Below are 14,815 nucleotides of genomic sequence, written 5' to 3' on the forward strand. Positions count from 1 at the left end.
ATTCTTGCAATTCATCATCATGACACATCAAAGTTGGGATTAAACGGTCACATCAGCTTTGAACCGGGACACAGAAGCTTTAGTTCCACCCAGTGCAGATACGACTAACAACGAGCTCTAAAACTCCTCACAAGCTGCTGCTCGCCGTTCATCAACAATGTCGGCAAACATTACAACTCTTACAACACCTCTAAAAATAGCTGGTAGCTTTACCTGCGTAGTTAACTCTTGAGCGTGTGTTCAGTGTAGCTGGAGTTTTTTCCTCTGCAGATACTGGAGGAGTTAACATTTCATTAAAAAATAAAGAAATAATAAAATTCAAGACTTTTATAACACTACATTTATAAGTAGATATTTAAGGCTGCAGTACTAAAGATTTCCCATTCAACTTGAACAACTGAACGATAAGTGGCTTCTACAGTCAGGGAACTGGTGTGTCTTTTTTTTCTGAAGAATCTTACCAAGAATATTTGTCTTATTTTTAGTCAAAAAATCTCATTACACTTGAAACAAGAGTCATTACCAGAAAAATAACTTGTTATTTGACAATTTTCACCTCTTTCAAGTAAATTTTCACTTGAAATAAGTAGAAAAAAAAATCTGGCAGTGGAACAAGATTTATCTTCTCATTACAAGCAAAAAAATCTTTCAGACTTTTCTACTTATTTTAAGTGAAAATCTACTTGAAACAGGTGAAAATAGTCAAATAACAAGTTATTTTTCTGGTAATGACACTTGTTTTAACTGTAATGAGATTTGTTTGATTAAAAATGAGACATTTTACCTAGAAATAAGACAAATATTCTAGGTAAGATTCTGAGTTTTTGCAGTGTATGGCTCCGTAGCGCCTTTAAATTTCCGTGTTGAGTTTCTGTAAGACCTGCAACTTTTAAGGCAGCAGTTTGTTTCTAAAGTGCACTTCACTACTATTTGGTCACCTGCATGATCAAAGTTGATGTTCATTAATGATTTTGGACGTGTTTTCAGGCTTGTGGTGAGTCTCCTACTGCAGGTCATGGTGGACTCATCTCACCCACGTCCCCCCACATGTCCCCTAGGGGGCAGTGTGACCATTTGTGCCACATTATAAAAGTGCTGTGCATACATGAGTCATCAGTCATCCTGCAGAGGTGCCTTTAATCCCCCAGGAGAGAACAAAGACAGGTCTCCAGAACTATCAAGGGAATGTGGAAGAATGCTGAAGTGAGTCTGAAACCTCGCATTTACAAAAATTCACATCATAAATAAATAAATAAATCTACAAACATTTATTTCAGACCCTGAACTCACTCACAGCGGCGAATGCAAACCACTTTCTGGGCAAAAAAGGTTCCTCAATACTGCTGTTTTGGTGCTTGATTGGTGTGTGTTCTCTGAGTAGGTGGTGGAGGTGGTGGAGGTGATGGAGAGCAGCAGCTTCAGTCAGTAGGTGTACCTGGAGAGGGGGGTGTCCTCCATCAGGTCATCCTGCAGGGAGCACCAGCAAAACAAGCTCAAATGTAGCACAGTTGAAAGCTCAGAAAACAAATACAGTTTGCATATCAAATAGACTCATGTGGACGTACTTCATGATCTCACTGATCATTCACTAGACGCCTTTCTGTGATAAAGGCAGAATAGTTTGCTGGTTATTTTGATTAACAGCTGCAGTGACAGAGGTGGTGGTGGTTTGTGGTGCATTGACGTAGAATTGTCAAATTGGTTTGATTCACCGCATGAATCGGCACAGATTACTTTTGTAAGATTCAGATTCAGATTCAGAAAACTTTATTTATCCCCGAGGGGCAATTGCAAGACAACTGAGCAGCAAGACGTTGAAAATATCAAATAGAATAAGAAATACAATAGAAAAAAAATGAACAGATAAATGGGGCATGTCCCTTTATGTACAAAAAATATATAAATATAAGTATAAGAAATATAAGTAATACTACTACTAATAATAATAATAATAATAATAATACTGTATTTGACCCGGTCTTTGTACGTTTTGACCGTATAGAAACGTAATTATTGCCATTGTTAGAATGAGATTTACCTGCTATACTCTACTGCCCTTACTTTTTAACAACTTGTGCTTTTTATTATTTTTACCTCTTTTCTTATCATTTTATTTGTTATTTACTGTTTAATTGTGTCTTGCTGATTTTAATATTGATGTAAAGCACTTTGAATTAACTTGTGTTGAATTGTGCTGTACAGAAACTTGCTGGCCTGATTGCCTTAATCAGAGACTCCATAACTGGGAGGCTGCAGGCTGCAGAACAGGGTGATTCTCTTTTTTCTTTTTTTTTTTAGATTTGTTTGGGCTCTAGTGGCCCTTTATTCAAGTAGCAGACAGGAAGGGGGTAGAGAGAGAGAATGGGGATGATATGCAGCAAAGGTGTGCAGGCCGGGATTGGAACCTGCGACCGCTGCAGGACTGTAGCCTCAGTATACAGGACTGTCTCAGAAAATTAGAATATTGGGATTTTCTGTAATGCAATTACAAAAACAAAAATGTCATACATTCTGGATTCATTACAAATCAACTGAAATATTGCAAGCCTTTTATTATTTTAATATTGCTGATCATGGTTTACAGCTTAAGAAAACTAAAATATCCTATCTCAAACAATTAGAATATTCTGGGAATATTAATCTTAAACTGTATGCCATAATCAGCAATATTAAAATAATAAAAGGCTTGCAATATTTCAGTTGATTTGTAATGAATCCAGAATGTATGACATTTTTGTTTTTTTAATTGTATTACAGAAAATAAAGAACTTTATCACAATATTCTAATTTTCTGAGACAGTCCTGTATATACAAGGGGGCATGGTCACGACTCTATATCAGTATATTTTAAAAATGTCATATAAACCCTTAGCCCTAGATGCAATATGGAGAAGGGATATACCTGACTGGGACCCACATTTCAACTGGAATGATGTATGGACTAATATAATATAATCTTCCACAAATCCAGATCATCAGCTTATTCATTATCAATTTATTATTTATTTAACTTATTTAACACCTCGCAAGCTTTACCACATGAAGATCCTGGTTAGCTCTTTATGTACACTATGCTCTCAGAATAAACCAGGAACCTTCATGCATCAGGTCTGGGAACCTGTTGCAAACCTCTGGCAACAGGTTGCAACTGCATTATCCTCCATAAAGGAATATTCCAGTAAACCCTCAAACACTTATTTTAAATAATTTATCCACAATTAATGCGGATATGTCAAAAACAAATTTTGCTTGCTGGTCTAACAGCAGCAAAAAAGATAATTGCAGTAAGATGGAAACCTCCACACACACTTAACATCTCCCATTGGTATTTAACTTTTCTTGATATTATCTATCTGTAAATATCTACAGCCCCAATCCATAATGCAAAACAACTAAATATTTTATTTTGGTATATGGCAGCAGATCAAATTAAAGCCAAACTTGAAAGATGTATTTTAAATGGATATAGACTACCTTGTTGCAGCTACAGTCCAGTTTTTGATATTATTATATTTTGCCTTTGTTTTATTTTGTCCTTTTTTTGTTTGTTTGTTTTTTATTGTTGTATTATCTTTTTTCTGGTTTCCTTATTATTAATTATTAATTGTTTTCATCGAATGCTTAGGTCCGAGGGGAGGGTTTGGAAGGGAGTGAAAATATGTGTATAATGTTTGTTTGACATCATTGTGGATGCTACTGTTTAATATAAAAAAAAAAATTGATGAAATGTAAATAAAAATATTTGATCACAAAAAAAGGTGCACAGGCCAGGATTCAAACCTGCAACCACTGCAGGAGGACTGTAGCCTCAGTATATGAGACTTAACCCACCGCACCACCAAGCAGCCCTATGTGCTCTTTTAATATGTCATTCTGAATAAATACATGACATTCTATATAAGTTGAGAGCAAAGGACGAGCATGTGTTAACATGTAGGTAGGGAGCCCCGAGATAAGGTTTGGGAACCCGTGCCTTCAGTATAAAAGCAAAAGCCAGACCTCCTAACTGCATCATCTGATAGGCCGTCTACTCAAACTGCAGGAGAAGAACTTTTGTGAGTGAAGTGGAAATGTGGCTCTGAAGATGTTGGAAGATGCAAACACCCAGGGGTGCAGATCCGATGTCAGGATTGGGGGGGACACCAACGTGATTTTAATTTTTTATTTTTTGCCAATATGCAACTCATACCATGCCATAAATTGGTAAAGGCTTGCCAAAAAATACTGCACAGGGAATCATTTATTGTGCTTACCTTTCTTGTTTATTTGTCCTAAACAGCCAACAGTGTGTGTCACTGCTTACCTAACTGTTATATTCCTAAATCATCATTTTAAGGGTTTTGGGCATGTAGTGTCTACTCATCTCAAATTCTTCTCACCATCTTCCTTTTATCCTATGGGACTACTTTATGCACGATCGATTGATATATGGATGAAATATGGAGCCCTAAACAAGTTGTTTAAACTAACTGATCATGTTTTAACACAGTTATGGTGGTAAACAGTTCTAAAAAAAAAAAAAGGACATTGCTTTCATTCTGTACACCTCAAAAGGCACCGTGGATGTATTATTTTTTTAGAAATATATTTTTAATAAATATTCTACATATTCAACCTTTAAGTCTGAAAATACATTTGTTCAATTTTGAATAATTTAGGGTATTTTTAATGGGGGGGGGGAATTCATGTTTTTCAGAAATTGGGGGGGACATGTCCCCCCCGTCCCCCCCGGGATCTGCACCCATGCACACACCAGCTCAGAGGTTCAGATTCATGATCAGCAGGGGGAAGCAACAAGCTTTAACAAGCTTTTGATAGTTTGTTCAAATTTGACGAGTTGTTAACGTTGGACAAGTTTTTATCAGCTACGCCTCCTAGCCAAAGTGAAATCTTTTCTAAATCGCCACGACCTGGAGAAAGCTGTTCCCGCTCTAATCAGCTCCAGATTAGACTATTGTAATGCACTGTATGACTCTCCAAGTCCTCTATTAGATTTCAGCTAGTGCAGAAAGCAGCCGCCCGTCTTTTAACTCACACTAAAAGACGTGAGCACTCCGGTTACTCTGGTCCTCTATTCACTCCATTGGCTTCCTGTCATTTTAGAATGGAATTTAACGGTGCGTGAGCCTGGCAGGGCTGAGATCATCAAACCAACTGTTGTTGGAAGTTCCCAGGTCAAAGGTCAAGCACTGGGGGTAACCCCCCCCCATCTCTGGAACAAACTCCCCTGCAACTAACGCTACTCTCTGACCTGGGCCTTTTTAAATCAAGGCTTAAAACCTATTTATTTAGAATGGCTTTTAATACTCAGTAGTGTGGTGACACTTTTTACTCTTTTTCTTTTATTCTATTCTATTTTTTTGTTCTGTCTTATGATTGTATGTTGTATTTCTGTACGTTTTATCCTGTAAAGCACTTTGGCTCACTTAGAGCTGGCTGTAAAGGGCTACAGTATATAAATTAAGTACATTTACTGTTATATCCACGGAGTCAGTGGAGTGTCTGTAGAGAGTCTCTCTGTCTCATTTGTCTAAGGTTTTTCTGGAGACAGCTGACACAAAAGGCTGCATTTAAGCCACAGTTGGATTTGACTCATTTCCTTTACAACTAGTTTGCTCACCCTGCTGACAACTCGGCTATATTGTTTATTATATAATATTATATATTATTATATATATATATATTATATATAATATTATATATATTAATATATTATATTAATATATACTATATTGTTTAATATAATATAAAATAATATAATATAATATAATATAATATAATATAATATAATATAATATCATATAATATAATATAATATAATATAATATAATACAATATAATATAATATAATATAATATAATATAATATAATATAATATAATATAATATAATGTAATATAATATAATATAATATAATATAAAATAATATCAAATAATATCATATAATATCATATAATATCATATAATATCATATAAAGTGAAACTTAGGGTTCGTCCACAGTCCACAGTTCCTGAAAATAACTCTGCAGCGTTAGTTTCTGATTTCACACAGAATCTGTTTGTCGGGAACATGTTCCCAGGTTTTTTAATTATGTTGCTGCCATCGAATTCAAAATGAGCTGATATTCACTATATTCCCATACTAGTAAAATATGAGTTTATACGTTTTTATGTACATTTTACGCTGACACTGAGTTTGAGATAATAATAATAAAATGGTAAAAAATGTAACACGCGTGTTTCATCTTCAACTTTGTGACCAGTTTTCTCAAACTGGTCAAACTGTGCGTGGCACTGTAGTTTAGTTTAAATTAGATTTAAATCTAATTTGAATTTCCTTTCTGCTGAGAGTAAATATTTCGGCGCTCTGCTTTTCCTGTCACGATGATGAAATTTGATGATTAAAAAAAGGAAACAGGGTCTTTTTTTATAAAGATAGCAAATATGAGAGAAAGAGATGTAAATATACATATGTATATTCAAAACAATGGCTTACATTTAAAGTAATTCTGACTTTTAGTCCCTGAAATTGTCTAATGCTACACTTCCTGCATTTCCCATGATGAAACTTGACAGTTCTTTCTTCTTTCTTTCTTCTCCATACTGTAAATGTGTTCTCTTTCTCTTCCAGAGTTGTAAAGGCAAAAGTTAAGTTAAGCTAGTCTTACATAAAACCAAGGTGACCGTAATGAAGTGATGCTGTGTCATTTCTGGCGAGGAACCCTTTAACCAGTTTAACATTCACAGAACTCTGCATCTTAAATCAATATCATAATATATATGATATTGTATCATATAATATCAATATCATCATCTTAAATCATCTTAAATCTCAAATCGCATCTCAAAACTCACCTCTTCAGAACAGATTTTTATATCTTCTATCTTTTATAGCTTCTTTTATCCTGTGGTATTTAATTTAGAATTTTCCTGATCTCGATGTTTTATCTTTGTGTCTGTGAAACGTCTTTTAAAAGCGCTCTATAAATAAAACCGATTATTATTATTATTATTATCATCATCATCATCATCATCATCATCATCATCATCATCATCATCATCATCATTATTATTATTATTATTATTATTATTATTATTATTATTATTATTATTATTATTATATTATTATTATTATTACTATTATTATTATTATTATTGTTATTATTATTATTATTATTATTATTATTGTTATTCTTCTTCTTCTTATTATTATTATTATTACTATTATTAGTATTATTATTATAATTATTATTACTATTATTGTTATTATTATTATTATTATTATTATTATTATTATTATTATTATTATTATTATTATTATTATTATTATTATTATTATTATTATTATTATTATCTTACCATGGGAAGATCCTGCAGCCGGTGGAACTCGGGATGGTTTGTGCGCTGGCGGAACTTGAGGAAGAGGATGATGAAGATGATGGCGGTGGTGACGATGAACACGGACAGCAGAGCAGCCAGCAGGGGGTCCAGAGGGGAGGAGGAGTGATGGCGGGACCCCTTCAGGTCTCCACGTGCAGAAATAAATACAAGATTAACAAAGTGAAGGAGCAAATTTGTGAAAATAGAAGTCAGTGAAGTGAGCTTACCTTCATCTCCAACGTTAAGTTCAGATGGAAGGTCCCGGTGTGTGGGCACCGCAGGGGCCTGAACTGAAGCTGGGGGGGTCTGGGGGCGGCTGCTGTCCGTCCTGGTGGCTGTAGATGTTGGTTCAGGCCGCGGCTGTGTTGCCGTGGAGACGGCATCCTGCGTGGTGTTGGCAGTCTGAGATGAAAAGGTGGCGAGGGGCTGACTGCTCACTCTGCCCTCTGTAGTGGAGGTCTGAGGGGGGGGGCTCACCCTGGACCCAGGTCTGTCTGCAGCAGCTGGAAGGGAGGAGGAATTGATGAGAGTTTTACCATTCCAGTTCCATTTTCGATTCCCTTTCACTTTCGGATTCGGTTCTTTATCGATCCCCTTATTGATTCTCATTTGGAAAAAAAGGACAACAATGATGTAAATGGCACTAATATGATAGGCAGCGTTCGTTAATTAATTAGTTACCAGCAATAGATGGAATGCGCATGACGTCACAGAGGCAACTTCACAGCAGGTTACGCCCACTGAGTGTCAGAAAGACTGAGTGTCAGAAAGACTGAGTGTCAGAAAGACTGAGTGTCAGAAAGACTGAGTGTCAGAAAGACTGAGTGTCAGCGTAAACTTTCAGTTTGAGCAACTGGAAAACATCTAAAATGGGAAAGAGCTGTTGTGCGATCGACTTTACTCAAAGATTTAGCAAGAAATCGGAGTTATCGTTTTACAGACTGACGAAAAATAAGCTTAAGAGAGACAAATGGATCGCTGCAATTCACAGAAACAACTGGATTCCAGACACCGAAACGTGGATTTGTGGTTCCCATTTTGTATCAGGTAATGTTGGATTTTTGGGTAGTTAACGTTAAACGGTCCAATCATAAAGTTCGGTGTCCTCATCACTTTAATTTCTACAACAAATCCTGCCTTGAAGTAGGACCAAGCGTTAAGACTTTTGTAAGCCTTCAAGCTTTGCTTCGTGTATTTCCCCGGCGTAGAAATTAAGTACATATAAATATCAGGAAACTGGATTGGTGGCCAAATATTAATGTCCATGGACCACTGGTTCTTGGTAACTGTACCAAATATTAATGTCCATGGACCACTGGTTCTTGGTAACTGTACCAAATATTAATGTCCATGGACCACTGGTTCTTGGGGTAACTGTACCAAATATTAATGTCCATGGACCACTGGTTCTTGGTAACTGTACCAAATATTAATGTCCATGGACCACTGGTTCTTGGTAACTGTACCAAATATTAATGTCCATGGACCACTGGTTCTTGGTAACTGTACCAAATATTAATGTCCATGGACCACTGGTTCTTGGGGTAACTGTACCAAATATTAATGTCCATGGACCACTGGTTCTTGGTAACTGTACGGGTCACTGTCAAGTCCAACTCATGCTAATTTAAGCTGATAATCAGCTGTTATCCCGTCTTCTCCACTAGTTGCAGCTGTTTTTGCTGATGTTTTGCCATTCAGTGAGAGTAAGGGTCCAGTGTTGCTGCTGGGCTGAGAATTACTGACACTATTCCGGAGTGGATCGAAAACGCATCATTCATTGATTGTTATTGCTGCTGTGTGCACAAATGTGTTTGCATGTTGGTAGTATTTCCTCCCTTTGACGGAATATTCACTTAGCAAGTATTTCAAGTTTCCCTGTTGTCTCTTTTTTACTGAAATGTAACCAGACTATTGAGCGTTTGTATTGCTTGGGCGCCATGTTTACTATTGACTGCTGGCTTATGCAACGTGTGTAATGACATTGTTCGTTCCCACTGGGATCGAAAAGAGAATCGTTTTTGCTAAATTTGCAAATGATTCCAAAGAATTGAAATACTGGGAACCGGTTCAGAACAAGAACCGGTTCTAGATTCCCTTCCTTAATTGTATCACTTCAAAATACCACAAAGGAAATAGTCCACCCTAATAGTGACGCCACATCACCCTGCTGGTGAAAATCCATCTTCTTGATTAGTTTTAAACCTAAAAGCTGCACACGTTCCATTTTTGCCACCGAGATGTTGAACTTAAAATAATTTATTGCCTGGTCTCGTGGTGGCTGCAGCGGATTATTCAAAAGAGGGTGAAAACAGTGAACACATGTATAAATAATGTGTGAAAACAGTTGAAGTGCTAGAAGACAGAAAGTGCAGCAGCTTTTGCCCAGTGACAGCCTGCACGCTGCTGCAGGGGCAGGACTGGGCCGTGACAGGCCGACATGGTTTTTTGTTTGTTTCTCTGCTCCTAAAAGAGTCAAGTGACCTCAGCGTGAGAGGTTATATTTATCTGATCTATAAAGGGCCATCTCTTGACACACATTCAAGCCTCAGCGTAGTCATGTGGAGGTCAGGGGAGGACTGTGTGAGGCCAGGCGGGTTCGCAAACAGGCTCATTGTTAGTGCCGGGGGACAAATACCCAACTTTTCTAGAAATGTAATTCTCGTCAGTTGTGTGAAATAAAACCTGGAAACAGGCATTGTAGCATAGAATTGTCTAATTGGTTTAATTCACCGTACAAATTGTTATAGATTACTTTTGTAATACTGTATTTGACCCGGTGTTTGTATGTTTTGACCGTATAGAAACGTAATTCTTGCCATTGTCAGAATGAGATGAACCTGCTGTACTCTAATGCCCTTACTCTTTAACAACTTGTGCTTTTTATTACTTTACCTCTTTTCTTATCATTTTATTTCATTGTATTTGTTATTTACTGTTTAATTGTGTCTTGCCGCTTTTACTGTTGATGTAAAGCCCTTTGAATTACCTTGTGTTGAATTGTGCTATACCAGGGGTCGGCAACCCGCGGCTCTAGAGCCGCATGCAGCTCTTTAGCACCGCCCTAGTGGCTCCCTGGATTTCAAAAATGTTTGACCTTTTTTTTTCCTTTTTTTCTTCTTTTTTTCCTTTTTTTCTTCTTTTTCTCTTTTTTCCTTTTTTTCCTTTTTCTTCTTCTCTTTTTTTCTTCTTTTTTTTCCTTTTTTCTTCTTTTTCCTTTCCTTTTTAATCTCGACATTTCGACTTTTTTCTTGAAATTTCGACTTTTTTCTGGACATTTCAACTTTTTTCTCAACATTTCGACTTTTTTCTCAACATTTCGACTTTTTTATCGACATTTCGACTTTTTCTCAACATTTTGACTTTTTTCTCAACATTTTGACTTTTTTCTCAACATTTTGACTTTTTTCTCAACATTTCGACTTTTTTCTCGAGATTGTACTTCAACATTAATCTAACTAATCGACTTTTTTCTCAAAGTGCATAATGAAAAAAAAAATCTTCCCCCAGTTATAACTAATATATAAACATGCAGCATGTATTTTCTTCATTCTAAGGTTTATACAAGACTTTTCATTTTTTGCGGCTCCAGACATATTTGTTTTTTGTGTTTTTGGTCCAATATGGCTCTTTCAACATGTTGGGTTGCTGAACCCTGTGCTATACAAATTTGCAAACTATACAAACTTGCCTCGCCTTGCCTTCTAAATTAAGAATAAAAAAGCATCTTAAGTTGATTACTTGAGGGAAAAGCCGTGCCGTTGGCGACAGCTGTGGGTTGATGTGCAGCTGTCGTAGGGAGGGAGGTGAACGGCTGAGTTTGGAGTCCTGAGTGTGTGGAAACCTCCGTGTGGGCCGCTGCATCCGTCTGGGGGGCCGTGGTGGGCCCGGCTGTCTCAGTGACGCCGGCAGGATTCCTCGTGGGCTGAGGGAGATCGCTCCTGGGGTCATCCGTCACGTCAGGAGAGGCCGATGTGTCGGTATGACCCGGGAGCGTGGATGAGGTGACGGCAGGGGCAGGGGCGGGGGCATGGCTCTGACCTGTGAAATAAAACATTGATCCTGCTGTGAAAACCTTTAGATTCATTGCAAAGTTGCATAAACTTGAATCTGCAACTATAAATGTGACTGGATTTAGATAAAAATTAACAAATCCAGACTTCGGAAGCAGGTACACGCTAAAAGTAACTGGAAGAGGCCAGTTCACTTTTCTGCTACTTCATCTTTCTGTAATTTTTTGGGAAATGAGGATGCAAATTGTTGCAATTTTTTATCTTTTATCTTTTTATCTGTGCCCATTCTTGACGAATACAGGATTTTAGTTGCATCATTATCTGATTCTCTTCTTCATTTTGCTGAACACATTTTCAAGAGTAGAAAGATTGGGAATCTGTCAAGCACACATAGTGTATGAAAGGGGTCATAATAAAGAGATATAAAATGAGGAGAAGAGTTCATGTTATATGCTGATCCAGGTCTTGCTGTGGCCATGAAATCTGGCCTTTTTAAATCGGTTGACGGTAGTATATCTGACAATCGGTGATGGGGAGTAAAGATGAAGCAAATGGGAGGACATTCCTGCACCAACAGGCCTTTCCTGATACACTTCGTGCAGGTACAACGTTAGAATTACCTTGTTCTGCCTGTCCAGACTAACACTGAAGTGAAATGACATGTTTGAGTAGTGAGAAGCTAGAAATAATCATTTATTCTGACGTTGCTACTTGTCCTCCTGGGCTTCTAGTTGGAACTTAATTTCACTTGAGAAAATGGTGACAGACACTTTTACATTTACATTTCTCATGAAAGGTGTAAATGTAAGGGGAGGGGGGTGCATGTCTAATTTGTCATAATAACATAAAAGAAATAATGAGCCAATTCTCAAGGAATTCTTTATGAAAAGGAACCCTTTTTTATTTATATGAAGCAAAAACGGCTATTGATGTAAAATGTAAATGTAAATGTACTTTATTTATATAGCCCTTTACAGCCACCTCTAGGTGAGCCAAAGTGCTTTATAGAATAAAACATACAGAAATACAACATACAATCATAAGACAGAGCAAAAAATAAATAGAATAAGAGAAAAAGATTGATTAGGGTAATAAGCTTGTCATGAGCATCTACTCGTATCTCCATCATCTAACGTGACAGAGGAAAATAAACTCATTAAATTAGTAGAGATGGGCCTAAAAACAACTCTTATCACAGGGAGGTAGATTAATAAGAGTTATTTTCAAACTGGGCTGGATCAAATGTAATAAATAAACAAATACAGTTAAAACTAATCAACATATCTGGAAAGCGCCTAGAGACAACTTCTGTTGTAATAGACGCTATAAATAAAATGGAATTGAAAAGTATAGAAAATGTCAATCCACGGTTAAAAGCATCATCCTCGGTGCCACATGGCACCACTTACCTCCGGCCTGCTGTAGCGACGGTCCGATGAGCGCCAGCATCACGCAAAACCGCACACAAACGTCAGATTTCATCTCCTCTCTGTTTTACTGTGGTTCTGATCGCCGTGGAAATCCGCCTCTCCGCAGCTCCGTCCTCCTGCTTTGATGTTTCCGTTACGTGATTTGACGGGGCGCATCATCTGCGCTAAAAATACCCTGAGGGAGTCGGGCAGAATGAAGAGGGTGGGGCTGCGGAGCGGCCAGGGAGCGGCTGCTGGAGCGGCTGCTGGAGCGGCTGCTGGAGCGGCCAGGGCTGCCAGGGCTGCCAGGGCCAGGGCCGTGCGCGGAAACCGGACCCGCATCTCCCGCATCTCCCGCATCTCCCGCATCTCTCCCTCTCCAGCCCCGGGGGTTCCAGGATGCCACCGGGGAGTCACGCCTCGCTAATGTGCCTCATGTCTGCTGGGGTCTCTCTCTCAGGTGCGGATCATGCGTGAGTGTGATGTGGCTGCGCTGCTCCAATCAGACGCCTGTATGGCAAGCCCTTTTAACATTTAATGGCTAAGTTTGACTATCATGTGTCGTGTCAAAAAGTGATTTCCTGCCAGAATCTGATTTCTGCCCTGAAAATTGGTCTTTTTACCAAAAATTGATTGAAGGCCAAATACAGTTAATGAAAGGTTGTTTCTATCTAAATATGATCTCATTCTTGAGCTTCATAATATATACACTAGAGCTCACAGGATTGCTGTTAACTCTTTTAAAGGACCATTACAACACAAAATAGGCATTTTCACCTGCCAAAAATTGATTGAAGGCAAAATACAGTTAATGAAAAGTTGTTTCTGCCTAAATATGACTTGATGTCATTCTTGAGCTTCATAATCTGAAAATCTGACGTTTTAGCGCTATCGTTCAACGGGCTGCTGTGCGCGCTCCCGCGGCCAGAAATCAGAAGAAATCAGATTCTGGCAGGCAATCACTTTTTGGCACAACACCGGAATTGACATTGCAGATTTCTACAACTGCATTTTGACTAGTCAGAATTACATTGTGACTAGTCAGAATTACATTGTGACTAGTCAGAATTACATTGTGACTAGTCAGAATTACATTGTGACTAGTCAGAATTACATTGTGACTAGTCAGAATTACATTGTGACTAGTCAGAATTGTCATTCAAGATATCTATAATGTCATTTCGCCTAGTCAGAACTCTAAGGCTGCGTCCGAAATTGCAAATTTCCTCCCAACGGCAGGAAATGACGTGTGCGCTCTTAATAGTACGTCCAAATGAATGCACACTACTGATATTTACTCAAAAGTGTCAGAACTTAAGTATACTTTTTAGTATATACTTTTTAGTATGGCATTTCGGACGCACAGAATTTCAAGATATCTGTAATTACATTTTGACTAGGCATAATGGAAGTTAAAGATATCTGCAATTTGAAATATCTCTAATTATCAGAAGTAGAAAACTTTTTGCACACCGGATTTGCAGAAAGGTGCGTCGGAGGAGGAAAGCTGCAGCCAAATTTAAAAAGAAAACTCCTGCACACCTTCTTCTCACCGTACACTAGTTTATCAAGGCCAACATTTCAAACTTGATGCCTTGAAAAAGGTCTATGACCGAAACGTTGGCCTAATAAACTAGTGTACGGTGAGAAGAAGGTATGCGGGAGTTTTCTTTTTAAATATCTCTAATTAAAAATCATTACAAGATATCTATAACTTGATTATAGATATCTACAAGTAAATTATGACTGTCCATAATTCCAGTTTGAGATATCTACAACGTCATTTTCACTAGTCATAATTCCAGTTCAAGATATCTACAGCTTCGTTCTGACTAGTCAAAACTTAATTCAAGAATTCTAAAAAAGGACAATGTAGATATCTTGAATTGAGGAGAATTAAAGATATTTTGAACTGGAATTATGACTAGTCAGAATAAAATTGTAGGCAGAATGACGTTGTGGATATCTGAAATGACAATTGTGGACAGGAAGAATCAGTACTGGAGTTGAGGGG

At 37.7% G+C, this 14,815-nt stretch overlaps 1 protein-coding gene across 1 annotated transcript; it reads right to left on the bottom strand.

Moving 5' to 3' along the window:
* Window positions 1-751: 751 nt before the first annotated feature.
* On the bottom strand, window positions 752-13,167 carry LOC133453093 (mucin-2-like). The gene is made up of 5 exons (XM_061732958.1): window positions 12,802-13,167; window positions 11,121-11,420; window positions 7,607-7,882; window positions 7,359-7,525; window positions 752-1,467 (listed from the first exon to the last, which is right to left on the bottom strand). The coding sequence occupies exons 1-5, from the start codon at window positions 12,872-12,874 to the stop codon at window positions 1,423-1,425; spliced, it is 861 nt and encodes a 286-aa protein (XP_061588942.1). The 5' UTR covers window positions 12,875-13,167; the 3' UTR covers window positions 752-1,422.
* Between the last annotated feature and the right edge of the window lie 1,648 nt (window positions 13,168-14,815).

This window comes from Cololabis saira, chromosome 10 (assembly GCF_033807715.1).
Source record: "Cololabis saira isolate AMF1-May2022 chromosome 10, fColSai1.1, whole genome shotgun sequence".
Taxonomy (NCBI): Eukaryota; Metazoa; Chordata; class Actinopteri; order Beloniformes; family Belonidae; genus Cololabis; species Cololabis saira.